General features: G+C 32.8%; 2 protein-coding genes across 2 annotated transcripts; one reads left to right on the top strand and one right to left on the bottom strand.

Moving 5' to 3' along the window:
- LOC132718046 (interferon-induced protein 44-like) lies at nucleotides 1-5,364 on the bottom strand. The gene is made up of 6 exons (XM_060701655.1): nucleotides 5,283-5,364; nucleotides 4,626-4,717; nucleotides 3,069-3,251; nucleotides 2,693-2,833; nucleotides 2,252-2,426; nucleotides 1-1,638 (listed from the first exon to the last, which is right to left on the bottom strand). Exons 1-6 carry the CDS (start codon nucleotides 5,296-5,298, stop codon nucleotides 1,343-1,345), a joined length of 903 nt encoding a protein of 300 aa, XP_060557638.1. The 5' UTR covers nucleotides 5,299-5,364; the 3' UTR covers nucleotides 1-1,342.
- Nucleotides 5,365-7,058: 1,694 nt separating this feature from the next.
- Nucleotides 7,059-13,821, top strand: LOC132718047 (uncharacterized). The gene is made up of 5 exons (XM_060701656.1): nucleotides 7,059-7,170; nucleotides 10,481-10,690; nucleotides 11,068-11,164; nucleotides 12,181-12,384; nucleotides 13,108-13,821. Exons 1-5 carry the CDS (start codon nucleotides 7,132-7,134, stop codon nucleotides 13,332-13,334), a joined length of 777 nt encoding a protein of 258 aa, XP_060557639.1. The 5' UTR covers nucleotides 7,059-7,131; the 3' UTR covers nucleotides 13,335-13,821.
- The last annotated feature ends 1,354 nt before the right edge of the window (nucleotides 13,822-15,175 follow it).

The raw sequence follows: 15,175 nt of genomic DNA, 5'->3' as shown, positions 1-15,175 counted from the left end.
AAGTTTTTTTTCTACTTTATATGGCATATGCATTAAAAAAAATATATATTTGAAAATATGAGAGTGGAGTTCTGAACGCTGTGTTTGTTTGTTTGTTTCAAAAATTGAAGAACTGACCTTCTGTGACATCAAATGTGATATTAATGGAGTCATATTAAGACTTCTAAGTGAATAAGTAAAAGAGAGAGCATCTAAACACAAAGCTATGTGATTTGTACGAGGGGGCATAGCTTCGAGTATGAATCAGATTGCCAAGTGTTTTGATGTTCTTTCTCTTTTGTATCATAGTCAAACATAAAAACATGTTCCCTGTAGTCACAATAGGAAACCCAAGAAAAAAGGAACCAATGATAGAGCATCTGAAAATGATATTTCTGTCGCTTTCCCACAATAAGTAAACCCCAGCAAAAATGAGCCAATCAATGGGCGTGCTCTGGAGTGCGGGTAACTAATACCTGCACTCCAGTTAACGCACCGTGCATGTATATGTATACGATTTAACTGACACATTTTCAACAGAAAGGTCCCTAAACTTTGATACAACAATCATTATATTCAATTCATTCTTTACATTGTTCTTGCACACTCATTGAAAGGCTTTACACCATGTGTCCAGTTGAAAAAACAATCCTGTGATTTTTTTACTTGAAAGACTTCCCTCTAACTTCCTCCCTGGCTTTTACTGCACATAAAATAAACAGTCTGCTGACAGCTTATATGACGAGTGCATGTTGGTTCATGAAACTAATCATGGCCAGCACTTTTACTCTTTAGCCCGTACTTGTCCCTAACAATAATGAATGGTTTTGTCCAGATTAAAGACTGGACAAGTCCATGTAAGACATAAAGTGTGAATAGGTTGTAAATAATGACAACTTTAATCATATGGGAAAATGTACTACAAATGTTTCTTTGATATTTTCACACAAACATGGAAATACACTATAAAATGATCAGGTCAAAATACGAACTGACCACACCACGCAAACACATTGAAAATAATGATGATGATAATGATAATAGTAAAATAAAGATAAAAAAAAAACAATGCCAACAGTTTGTCACATATAAAATTGTGATAGTAAAACATTAGCTTTTCGCATATGCCAGGGAAAAAACTGACATTAAAATTAAGTAGAATAGCACATTAAAATTTAAAAAAAAAACAACTGCGAAAGATCAAAAATACAATTTTCATCCCACAATTTTTTTGACAGTTTTTTCTTCGATTTTTTTAAGTGATTTTAAAATTGTTTTCCTTTGCTGTCTGGTGAATCATGTATAGAAATGTTTTGGCAGTTTTTTGTCTTTCTAAAAGTTCAACATACACTTTCATAAAAGTTCAAGATACAATACACCCACGTTCTTCATTTTTCTTCAGCTCCTCAATTTTATCAGATGCAAAGTACATGATTTGTCTGAGGGCAATTAAGATATGCGTGCTTGCTGCGTCATCAATCTCTATGTCCACTTCATAATTTCTGACCGGATGTATGTTTCCTTCCGGAATTCCAAACATGTTCGCTGCTGATATAACAGCATAGTGAACTTTGACGCTCCAAAATGTTTTCTCGGCGTCCTCGCGCACTTCTTGACAGAGTTCATCAATCTTGGTCAGAATCAAATTACACGGTATATCTAATAAAATAAATTACTCAAAATAAATCGATTATCCTAATTTATCCTATTCATAACATTTAAAATAGCTTTTAAAATCGATAAACCTTTAACTGTACATAATATTAGTTGTTTTGTTGACAAAGATTCGTTTCGCTACCCGTGGTCATACTTTATACTGCAGTAATACGATTTCCAATGCCACTGAAAGTGATGTATTCAAAGTTCATGAAATCAGAATGGATGTGAAAGAAATAAATATAAACCTAACCCTTGAAATGACAAAATAATTTCTTGAATAAAACATACAATGTAATCGACTCAGCAATTCACAAGCCAACCATATTTCATACAGACGGACGGGTGAACTGATAATCCAATTATAGATTTCCCATTTCTATGGTCAGTTTTCAAATGTGGTTTTACGTGTAAAAAATAATTCACATTTTAAAATTAAAAGCAAAATCAGAGATGGATTGTAAAAATAGGCGAAAAACAGATTTTTTTTGCACTTTGATTTTTTTATAACGTCACGTAAAGAGATCAACCAGTATTCGCTTAAACAGTCAGCAAGGATTTCTATAACTGTGGTTCTCTGTGACAAACACAGCTAAAAATGAAAAGAATCACTTACTGAGAGAATGTGCTCGTTCCTGGAGAGATGCGATCTTTGACATGTATGGCTTCATAATGGCTTCATCAACCATGCCAGCGTCTAGGACAAACACAACACAATGTATCTGGTCTTCTATTCGAGGCTTGGTGCGAAAGAACGGATCAGTCTCGGATATTTTCGATCGTGGATTGAACTGGAACAAGAGTGATCCGTCATGGAAACAATATAGAACTGTGACAAACATACAAATGAGGTATTTTAGATGGAATATTTAATTGTGATTAATCTATTCTATTTTAAGATTCTTATCACAGAACTAATAGTTTGTATTGCAGTTCGCGGTTCGTGCCCGAAATACTGGTAATGCGCGGAGGGGATAGTATAATAAAGTGCAACCACACTATATATTATGGTCTTGATGTTTCTATACTGCTTATTCAACATTTATGTTTGAGATACCTTGTATCCCCTTTTTATATGACCTTTAAGTAGATATACAAGGTCGTCGAGTAAAAGTCCACCTTCCAGCACGTGTTCTATACCCATACTGTCCCATAAACAACAATGTTGTACAATACCTTCGTCCATATACCTTTCGTACTAAAATAAAAAATAAGTGTGTTTTAGTCTTTATCAAACACAAAAATATACATTTGTTTAGACCTATCGGTGCACGTCAAGGGATATATATATAATCTTTTTTATTTTCATGTAGAATCGAACATAATTTTCTAAGACACAACAAGAATTTTCAGGATTCCTGATTCATTTACGTACTTTTTGTGTTATCTCTGGTACGGTTACATGTTTATAAAAATATTACTGTTTAACTTACGGTTGTAGTAAAACTTGTCTCTTTGTTTCCAGTGTACGCCTTGTTCACACGACGTCCCTTGGCGGTTGTAAGTATTGAGTTTATGAAGGAAGACTTACCAGCCCCGGTAGGACCAAGTAACAACACATTAGCCGGACATTGGGGCTTTATACTAATTATTTCGTCGACAAGGTTTTGGTAAGTCTGAAAAAAAAATATAAAAGAATAAGAATTCGTTTCAATTGATACATCTGATGTTACGATGACGAACAACAGTCATAAATGTGAGAGGCATTTCTCTAAAACATTCTCGGTAAGTCAGAGACCATTTATTCAAATGAAGTTATCAGAGTCTATTCGACCTATTGGGCTAACATCTATATCAAAACTGATTATATAAAAATACTGCTACAACAATATGACTGACAACACCCAGTTTAAATGCGACTGTAAAAGCATACAGTATCTAATTAAATGAAAAGAAAATGAATCTCTTAAAATAAATACCAATGGAAACTTTAACATTAATTTAAATTAACTCGATATATTAATAAGTAAAGAATGTTTATTGTTAAATACAAGATTTTTTTCAATAAAAGGGGGCGTTCACAATTTGACTGACAACACCCAGTTTAAATGCGACTGTAAAAGCATACAGTATCTAATTAAATGAAAAGAAAATGAATCTCTTAAAATAAATACCAATGGAAACTTTAACATTAATTTAAATTAACTCGATATATTAATAAGTAAAGAATGTTTATTGTTAAATACAAGATTTTTTTCAATAAAAGGGGGCGTTCACAATTTGAAGATCACCTCTTTAAAATAATGCCAGCTTCATAAATGAAAGAAATGCTACTTCAACAATTGAAAAGTTCATTTTAATTACTACCGTCAACGAATCTGAACGTTTATTCCTACATATTCAAAGTAATAAATAGAGGATATGCAAGATTTTTCTATAAATACATGGTTTATTTTCATCGAGTGGTATGAAAATAAATATTTCATGAGTGGCGGTAGCCACGAGTGAAATATGGTAATTTCCATGCCACAAGATGAAAATAAATCGTGTATTTATAGAAAAAACTTGAATTTTCTGTTTATTATATACATTTTTCTCTTTTTTGACATTAAAATTTGAAAGACTTTCCCTTAAATTTCGTGTACTGGCAGAATTTAAAAGAAAGTAGTCCAGCAAGACACCAGTGAAAATATGGAAAATATGTTTCACTGCAGTGAAAAATAAATTTTTACAGTGAAAATACGGAAAATGAAAATATGCATTTTATTTCATCAATATTTCTAAATATTTCATTTATAAGTATATAATAAACAAGTTGAATTATTTTAACATAATTTCGTGCTGAAATATCTTAAATAAATGTTGAGCGTAAAGAAAAATGTGGATTATATTTTTTTTCTTTTTATCTTCCTTTGTTTTCAAATTTCACAAATGTCGACAGCACGCTTCTTCTTTTCGGTAAAACTTCACAATTTCAATAATTAAAATGGCGCATATCTTTTATGAATCATGTAAGCCTAGATTATTCTACCAGGATCCTGAATACGTACAAATTGAGTTTTTCTCCATGGACTTTTGGTCAACGTTGGAGCGGACAGGTTGTTTGGTGTCCTAGATGATGAGGAACTAGCCGCTTGCGTTCCTGTATATTTAAATAAATTTATAGATAAAAACGCTTTATCTATCACAAACTGACAGTATTTTACATCTTAACCATTTCGTTTATTTAAAAAGGCAATTAGTTATTAGTATTTAATTCAGTCGAATATACTAGTATTATAGCTTCATCATGATATGCGCTACATATGTAGTAATTATGTAACTTAAAATAGAAAATGGAAATAACCCCGTTTTATTAATTGAAGTGAAAGTAGATTTTCTGGTCTAATTCCATGCAAGTATGCGTGCTTTACTTTTTTCTCTGTCCAAAATATATATTCATGGCTTTGTTTTTCATTTTCATAAAATCATACTTTCATCTTTATTAACTACCATATTATAACCTAGATCTGTTAATACAGTTTTGCAGTTTCGCCTTTAAATAGCCACGTAGGATTTTCTTTGATAGTACTGCATGCCGTAAAGCAAAGTAATTTAATCGATTCATGAGTATATATATGTAGAACTTAGTCAATAACCATTCTATCGAAGCCTTATTAAGCAATTAATTTTAAAAAAAAGTTAAATAAATTTAAACATAACTTTACCTTGAGCGATCCCCATGTTTTGAAATTGGTGTATCGTTCAATTCTGCATTTCCGGTTAATGATTTCCGTATGTGTAACAAGGTTAGCTTTTAAAAAAGCTAGTAGCGACTCGCTTCGTAATTTTTTTCAAGGGGTGTGTTTAAATGTAAAAATGACAGTTCTGTTAGCTGAAGAGACTTCAGCGAACATCAAAATAAAAGTGAAGTCAACACTGGCCCGGTGCCCGATGGCCAGTGTATATAAGTTCAGGCCAGTGTAAATTTAAGAAAATGTTGTTAATTATTTAGTAGAATAAATTCAAAACTGGAATTTGGGCCAGTAAATTCAAAATCTTAAACTCATTGACTGAAAGTGACATATAAAGTTCTCTCAGTTTAAACAAGATGAGTATGAGTATATATGAAGGTGCATGTAAACAGATAGAATGAAGAACCTATGTCTATGCACATTTACTATATGGCCTGTTGACCTTGACCACAAAATGTTAGATAGGTAGATTTCATAAAGATGTCTCTTTATACAAAATTAAGTTGTAATACATGTATGTTATTTAGTATTGGAATGAGAGGCACAAGTCCTAAAGTAAACACAAGGTGTCAATCAATTCAGCCAGAAAAGCCGGGATCCTATTAAAAAAATATAGGGATCCCGGAAATTGACCAGTCTAAGAAGATGTTTTTCAGATAAGCCGGGATCCTATTAAAACATATAGGGATCCCGGGAATTGACCAGTTCAAGAATATAGTTTTCAGAAAAGCCGGGATCGTATTAAAATGTAAATAGATCTCACGGATTGGCCAGTTCAAGTATATAGTTTTCAGAAAAGCTGGGATCGTTTTAAAACAAATAGGGATCCCGGGATTTGACCAATTCAAGAAAATAGTCTTTGATTTTTCCAATTAATTAGGCATATAATTATAAGTATTGTGATTTCCGCATTTTAAGTTTGTTAATAAATAGCTCTAAATATATCTATATTCTAAGTTAAATTAATTTAACGTTCATTATATACAATAAAAAAATTAACGTTTAATGGCCTTTCATTACGACAACAATCAACACAAATATAGTTCATTAGGTTTTTCCTCCATATCTTATACGATCCCGGATCCCGGGCGTTCCGGATCCCGGCCAGTAAATACATACACTAAATACAGGAAAGGATAAAATGACCGGAAAAAGGGAAAAATAAAAAATGCACAGAACCAGATGTACACTTATGTTAATTAACCAAACGAAAACTTACTACAGAGAAAACAGGTGAAATCGCTAAATCAGAAGTCAGTGTAAATATGATTTATTGAAAAGAATTCATAAAGACAAACATTTTAATCATCATTATATCTTTGCGCTCAAAACAATACTTGCTGATTTTTAAAAATGGCGTGAAAATTGAAGGTTTTTTGACGCTATGTAAGATTAAATTTGATTGGCTAAATAATTTTGGATCCTAGCCCTGATAGATAAATTTTGTAGAACGCTGGAAGCCAAGCGTCGATTAAATCTTTGGATGGCTTCGGAGTTTTAGGTTGTTTCTCAGTAAAATCCTACCGTAATACCGGCTCGCCGTGGCGAGCCGGCAAAATGATTGTATCATGGTAAATGGCATATTAAGATATATATAATTCTGAGTAATATAATATTATATATCAAATATAAATGCACCTTAGACGTCTTAAAACACCACTTTAAGTCAGAATTAACCTTATTCATAATTGGAATACAACGTATGAACTGAACAGTACAATATTTATATATGTAAATTACATCATTCATTTTCAGAAAACTTTGAATCGAAAGTAGGGTACCTATATTGTTGGACTTCCTGGCAAAATAATTATTTACACAAATGGATAAAAACTATGAAGATATTTTAGAGACTTTGAAGGTATGTAGGTTTAAGAACTTCCATAAACCAAATGATTCATTTATTGTTATTGCATTGACCTATAAATTTACTTTAGTTTTTACTAAAACTTTTCGTAAACTATGTCAGGTGATTGGAGTAGATCAATGTACTAGAAAAATATAACTATTTCTGGTGCTACATATAAAAACGTATTTACGTGTATACATACATACGAGAATACCATATAATAATGATAGGCTAGCAAAGAAGAAAATTAAAACCGGAAGTAAGTCAAACTACAATGTACTTTTACTACGAGTTGAGTGAGATATTGTGGTATTTTGTGTACTGTACTGTATGGCTATATATAGCCCAACAAAGTGGGCTTTTTTAGATAGACGATGGTCGCCCTTCGCGCCAGTATATTACATGTATGTGATCATGTATACTAGTATTTCATTGCATTTATGTGCTCCAATATACTGGTATTTCATTAATTGCACCATGTTCTCCTGTATGCTGGTACTTCAGTACACGTATGTTCTCCATTAAGCTGCTATTTTATTGCACGTTTTTACACCAGTATACTGGTATCTCAATGCATGTTCGTTGCCATACGAACTGACACTGCATTGTTCGTATGTGCTCTAGTAAACTGGACCTGATTGCACTTATTTGCCGTGCTCAAATATACAGGCATTGTATTGCACGTACTAGTATGTGCACCAGTATAACAGACAGACACTGCATAGTCTGCATTGTACTTATGTGCTCCTGTATACTGGCATTTCATTGCAAGTATGCACTCCAGTATACCGGCACAACATTGCACGTATGTCTTCAAATGCACTACAGTACACTAACACTACATTGCTCGTACGTGCTGCAGTAAACTGGCTTTTCATTGCACATATCGTCACCTTAGTGCAATAACTAGTTAACTCCTATTAAATTAAGAAGGACTTAACCCTACTGCACTAAGGTGACGGTATGTGCTCCAGTATACTGACATTGCATTACACGTATGTGCTTCAGTATATTGATATTTCATTGCACGTATACACTCTAGTATACTGGCCCTGCATTGCACGTATGTGCTTCAGTATATTGGTATGTCATTGCACTTATGCAATCTAGTATACTGGCCCTTCATTGTGCACGTATGTGCTTCAGTATATTGGTATTTCATTGCACGTATACACTCTAGTATACTGGCCCTGCATTACACGTATGTGCTTCAGTATACTAATGCAGTATTGCAGGTATGTGCTCAAGTATTCTGGCATTACATTGTATGTTTGTGCTCTGGTATTCTGGCATTGCAATGCATGTATGTGCCCTCACATATCCTTGCACATTTATGTATCCCCACACTGCATGTAATGCGCTTCCATATACACTGGCATAGCACTTCATGTATGTGCGTATAACATTTCAGGAATATTTATAACGAATTTATAATACTGCAAACTTCATTTGAAAAGAAAAAGGTGAGATGTCTTTATAAATTGACAGCAGTCGTGCATATTATTTATTATTAGTTATAAAGATTATTACCAAGTTATATGGCCCTATATAAACGGTTGTTTGGAAATATAACCCGAGCCGCTAGGATTATCATGTCGTTTATATAGTTTTTTTATAATACTGCACTTTGACCTTTCAACATATATTTAACAATGAACACAAAAGTGTTTCAAAGTGTTTACTAGTAGTAGTATATATATATATATATAATTGGACCGCTAAGATAAATTAATACATTTTTACATGCACGGAAACAGAATAATATTAAGCTCACTGAACAAGAGTTCGATTTGAAAATATAAATTTTGCTAAATCCTGTTGATAATTGTGAACCAGTTTCTGTAAATGAAGGTATAATGCAAGTGACTGGGCAATGGGACTTAGGGTTTGAACTTTTGAAGTTAAGTATGAACTGGGGAAACATTTTCCCAGATAGCCTAGGGTTCACTGAAATAGAGCCCACTTATGATCTGTAGATCTTTAAAAAATTACAGATAATGATTAGGCTCCATATTCCAGTAAGTTCTGGTATGGATTACTACTATCGTGTCATTTAAAAGAAATGTTTAATTATGATCACTTTAAAAAAATAAGTGATTTTCAGCTTACTGTACACTTTTTTTGTTTAAAAGGAAATATCCCATAGATTGTTGTAAATTAAATATTTTGTTAAGTTTTGTATGCATTACAAGTAGGGTAGATCTACCTTCAAATGATTTCATTTTTAAAAATAAAAAGTTGCTCCAAGTCCATGACAGGATGTGTAATATCCAAATTTATTGTTTCCAATTTTTACACTGAAATGTCCGATTCTTTTCTTCTCTGTGTGTATTGATTTTTTTTTAAGTTTTGACATCTGTCACATCAAAGGCACTCACCGCATACAGCAGTCATCTAGACTACAGTAGTTCAGAACACTGATTGGCTGAAAGAACTGTCAGATGAAATATACGTCATTTGGTGTATGTTTCACCTAAGGATTTTTCTATTTTTTGTCGGTAAATTATGCGTGACCTTGATTGACCTTAGAACACTTCAGACTTTAGTTAGACAATATTTTTTAGCATTTTAAAGGCTGTAGAGTTTCAAAAAGGATTTTAAACTGAAAAGTATGGATTATTTGTATTCTGTTTATTAATCATACTTTTGCTGTACTGCAGGGAGAAAAAATAATACATCAGTAATATTTTTTTTTTTTCACTATCTTTTACGAAAATTTACAATGATCACAAATACCGAATTTTGGCACAAAATAAAACAACAAACACTTGTTGACTTTGTAGCTATCGCCGGCAACGCCAATCAGCACATATTTGAAGTACACACCGCTGGTGTAATAATTATACGATAATTGCATTTCTTTTTTGAATTTTCACAACTTAATACTATGAAGTCAATGCATGATATAAAATTATTCAAGAATGTTTCTTCAGCCAAAATATTTTTCATTATATATCGCAAATGAGTTGATAGCAGTCACTGCACAAAGGAAAACTGGCGTACATGATACAAGAGCGTAGATTTTACCGGCGTGATTATTCTTTTCTTTCTTGAACCTTGCAGTTGTGCCAGTCTTTTTTAACACTTTTCTTGAATATTAAGTGATTCAATGATATTAATTCAGACAATTAAAAAAATTTACACAGCAATTTTTCAAGGATCCCAACGGAATCCCCAGCTAGGAATCACAGAGATTCCTCCCGACTTTTTGGGATCCTCGGAATCCCGGGATCCCGTTAATGTCGAACCCTGACTTCAACATATCATTATTTATGTAATGCTGTGTTAGATTAAATATAATTTTATTCATATATAATTCCAGAGTCACTCAGAAAGGAACAGTCATTTCATTACACAACTTAAGCAGCTGGATCCTAGTAACCAAGGTTATATGCGCTATTGGAATAGTATACAGAATAGATTGGGTAGACCAAAAAAGCCGACATTAAAACAGCATGATACATCGACAAACCCTGATTCTCCTCAATCCAATCAGACTGAGGAAGTAAATACTGTTCATGACATCATCCAGGTAGTGTTTTGTATTTTAAAAGTTTTCTTTCGAAATGAATGTTATAGTCTGAAAAAAGATATAACACAGGTCGGACTTGTATTTGTTACTAGACGGAAAAATATCGGTTTTGAGGATTTGGTATTAATATCATTAAATGTTAGGTGATACTGACTGTCGTAGGAACAAGCCTTGCTTTAATATATACTATACTGAATCTATTTAGAAAATGCAGGGTAAACTTAATACACGACCAAATTTTAACTTTACACCCAGACCATTTATGACATAATTTTTTGGTTTGATGTTTATATTCATATGTAATTATGTATACATGCACCTTTTATAAAGACTATTTGTTAAGCTTATAGTTTATATTCATATTTGTATTGCCAAAGGATATAAGACAAAGAATACAGATTCTTGATACGGAAACAGAACAAGTGGTTCAAAGGTTATCAGATTATGCACGTGTTGTATCAGAGAAAGCTGGAGGTAAGTGTTGAGCTTATTTTTGAATGATGTGTGAATATTTAAATACATAGCTGTAAAACAATTGATTCAACAAGAAGATTGTATTATTATTCTAGCTCGACTTTTTTGAAGAAAAAAAATCTATTGCAATAGTCATTGTATCGTTGACGTTTAAAAACTTTTTTTTTTTTGTTTTGTTTTGGGTTTTACGTCACATCGACACAGTATAGGTCATATCGCGACGTTCCAGCTTTACTGGTGGAGGAAGACCTCAGGTGCCCTTCCGTGCATTATTTCAGGCACGAACGGGCACCTGAGTAGAACCACCGACGTTCCGTAAGCTAGCTGGATAGCTTCCTCACATGAAAGAATCCAAAGTCCCTGTCGGGATTCGAACCCACAGCGGTGAGGGGCAAGTGGTTTGAAGTCAACGACCTTAACCACTCGGCCACGGACGCCCCTTTAAAAACTTTAACGTTGGTCAAATTTTGTTATTTCTATAGACTGCCTTTATACTTTTTTTGTTATTTCTATAGACTGCCTTTATACATGAACATAACAATCCTTGGATTGGAGCGAAAGTTAGACCAGACTGAACTTGACCTTCACTCTCAAATGAACTTGGCCTTCATGGTCATATATTTGAATTTTTCTTGATTTTAGCTATAATTGGTTTTATGAATGAGGTGTCTTCATACTGGAACACAACAATCCTTTGGACAAGACCTTCAACTAGACTAAAATGATTATGAGCCTTACCTAGCAATGATCTTAACTTGAAGGTCAGATAATTGAAATCTGCTGAATGTTTTGCTATAATTCGCTATAACTTTATTATTTGTGAATGGATTGACTTCATATTTGAAAGACAATGTCTTTAAGAAAATCAACTCCGTTTGACCTTTACTCTTTTTGACTTAAGAAGTAAGAAAAAGTCCAACGTGGTCACCGCTTTGTTAACTATTCCACTGAAGATTAAATTTTTAAGACTTAAACACAAATGCTAGTATTACTCCTGTTTTTATTTGATGATCTAGAGTCTACAGTCGTACAAGTGTATGAACGAGATGGGAATACGGCAGAATTTGTAACTGCATTGAAAAATAGACTACCTAAAAGATGTATACCTGATGTGATAGAGAAAGTGTCTGAAATTGACGTCAATAAACCGCTAATAATATTATGTCAGAGAAGATCTAGATTGATGCCAGATATAAACTACTCACTGGAACTTTTTGATGGTAAATTATAATATTCTGGTCGATTTGGTCTTAAAGGCACATTATGTCTCAGAAATGCTTTTATTTCTATTTTTTATGTCGGGTTATATTTTCTTAAATGTTACTCATTAGCCAGTTTACTGAGCCATCTTTTTCTTCCGTTGCTTTTTGGCAATAAGTACAGTAACAGTGATTTAGTATTTTATGGAAGTCAGAATACTACTTTGTTTACATTTTGCTACTTTCTTTACCAATAATTTAATCAGCACTACTTTTTCCAGGAAATATGCATCTCACATGCTTTTAAACCATTACCTAGACGTTATAAAACACATTTATGACCTTTTTACAAAAGGAAACTATTTATTCGTTTCTGATGCATAATGTGTCTTTAATATAACTGTCCTATTACTTGTTTTACTCTTGGTCTGTTTTAAAGGTCAGTTAAAGTAATTTTTTTCGTGTGATTCACTGTTTAAATGATCGTGTTTTTTCCACAGTCATTCTCATTCTAGAGGCTCATGTTTTATATACATGTACACAGTTCAAAATGAAAGAATTTAATTCATGGAAATTCTTATGAGCATTTTCAGAGGCCTTTATTGCATATACATTTTGTAGTTCTCATTTTAAACCATCCATAAACTTTGCTAAACGCCATCATATTAATACTCATATTTTATTATTGCCTATTTTGTCTCGAAATTGAATTAATTAGTTGATGTTTAATTGGATCTATTTCAGACCTGAATTCCTTTACTCGACTGGCTATTGTGATTATACACAGTAAAGAAGGGCACGCATTACCTACAAATTCGTCGCAGGGTAAACTCGACGATGACGAAAAGTTCAAGAATATATGGATTATAGACGTTGCATTCACGAATGTTTTGAAATTTTATGATTGTAAGATGAACAATGAGGCTATTACTGCGTTAGAAAACTTTATTAAAAATGATACACCCATTTAACTGTGATTTAGTGATTATGATAGCTTTCTTATTAAAATAGTGTTTATTGTCAGAGATAGTCAAACAAAACTACAATCAGAAATGAATGAATAATGTAGATCTTCAAAGTGTTGAGTAGAATATTGGTCTGGATTGTATATTGATAGATAATTAGTAAATGGATTTTAATTGGAATGATAAGCCACCGAAAGTGTGCACATATTGTACTTACAACGGTCGTCCATCTAGATAACCATTATCCACTCGCTGTTTATTTTAATTAAACTAACGCCTGTTTGTAATTGCAATTTTAGAAATGACTTTGAAATTTACAAAAATATCAGGCAAAGCGGATATAAAGAATAAATCTTTCATAGACTTGAAAGAAAAAACTTAAGATAGTAGTACTGAAAAAACTAAGATAGTAGCACTGAAAAAACTAAGATAGTAGTATCAAAGTTTTGTCTTTTTCTTTTGTTGTTACAAATAAAAATTGGTTGACGGTAGAGCCCGACTTGTCTTATAACATTTGCAGCGTCGGCGTGATTTAGAAACATACCTGAAAATTGTAAGCACCACTTCGAAGAAAAAAATACAGTTATTGTGGGGATCCTGTCAGTTTACATTTTTATGCCCCCCCGGGCATATAGTAATTGAACCGTCTGTCCGTCCGTCTGTCCGTACGAGGTTAACCTAGAACGGCAAGTTGGATTTTTCTTAAGTTCTACCTGTACCAATGGCTTCATATTTTACACACTTACTAATCCATACAAAGTATATGATCTGGGCAAGTTACATAACTATGGCTTTCATTTGCACCAAGTTATGGCCCTTTTCAGCACTTAGAAAATGAATAATGGTTAACCTTAACCGGCAAGTTGGAAATATCTTATGTTCTATCTGAACTAATGGCTTAATAATTTTCACACTTACTTATCAATACAATGTACATGATATTGCCAAGTTATATAAATGTGCCATCCTTTTTCCAAGTAATTTCCCTTTTTATCACTTTGAAAATAGGGCCTTGTATGGTTAACCTATTCCGCCAAGTTGGATTTATCAAAAAATTAACCTAATTACTTAATTTATTTAATGATATCTTTCATATTTGGTTGGTTGATACCTTTAACGGTCCTCTATTTTTTGTGGCGTTAGGCGTCTCTAGGTCAAGGTCAAGGTCACTTGTGTAAAAAAAATAAATCTAAACATTTCTGCTCATACAGCCTTTATTTTTAAGTTAATGTCTTTCATGTTTATAATAGTCATACCAAGGGAGGTCCTCTTCCTTTTCCTTTAGTAAGGGGTCATTTGGGTCAAGGTCAACAATGTCAAAAATATTATTTTACACTTTTACAGGTGTATTAACCTTATTCTATCGACAGATGTCTTGTATATTTTGTAGGAACATAAAATTGAGGTATTCTCATTTGGATTGAGGTAGGTGTCAGTTGGGTCAAGGTCACTAGTGCTAAAAATAGATTTTTACACTTTTGCTCATACAGCCTTTATTTATTGACAGGTTTGTATTATAATTGGTAGGAAGATAACTTACATGGTATTATTCCTTTGGATGGAGTTAGGGGTCAGTTGGGTCAAGGTCACCAGTGCTAAATAAGATTTTTTACACTTTTGCCCATACAGCCTTTATTTATTGACATATTTATTTAATATTTGGTAGGAAAATAACTTGCATGATATTCTTCCTTTTGATAGAGGTAGGGGTCAGTTGGTCAAGGGTGCCAATTACAGATTTCTACACATGATTGGTCTTCTTCATGAACTGCGATAATTTGCTTCCATCTGTTAGTAACAAATTGTTCTTTCTTATCATTTAAAAGTGTTAACAATTAATGAAGGCA

The sequence above is a fragment of the Ruditapes philippinarum genome, unplaced genomic scaffold (genome assembly GCF_026571515.1).
Source record: "Ruditapes philippinarum isolate M1 unplaced genomic scaffold, ASM2657151v2 ctg2215_1_1_1_1, whole genome shotgun sequence".
Lineage (NCBI taxonomy): Eukaryota > Metazoa > Mollusca > Bivalvia > Venerida > Veneridae > Ruditapes > Ruditapes philippinarum.
Note: the sequence above shows the minus strand (reverse complement) of the source record. Positions and strands in the feature narration are given on the sequence as shown.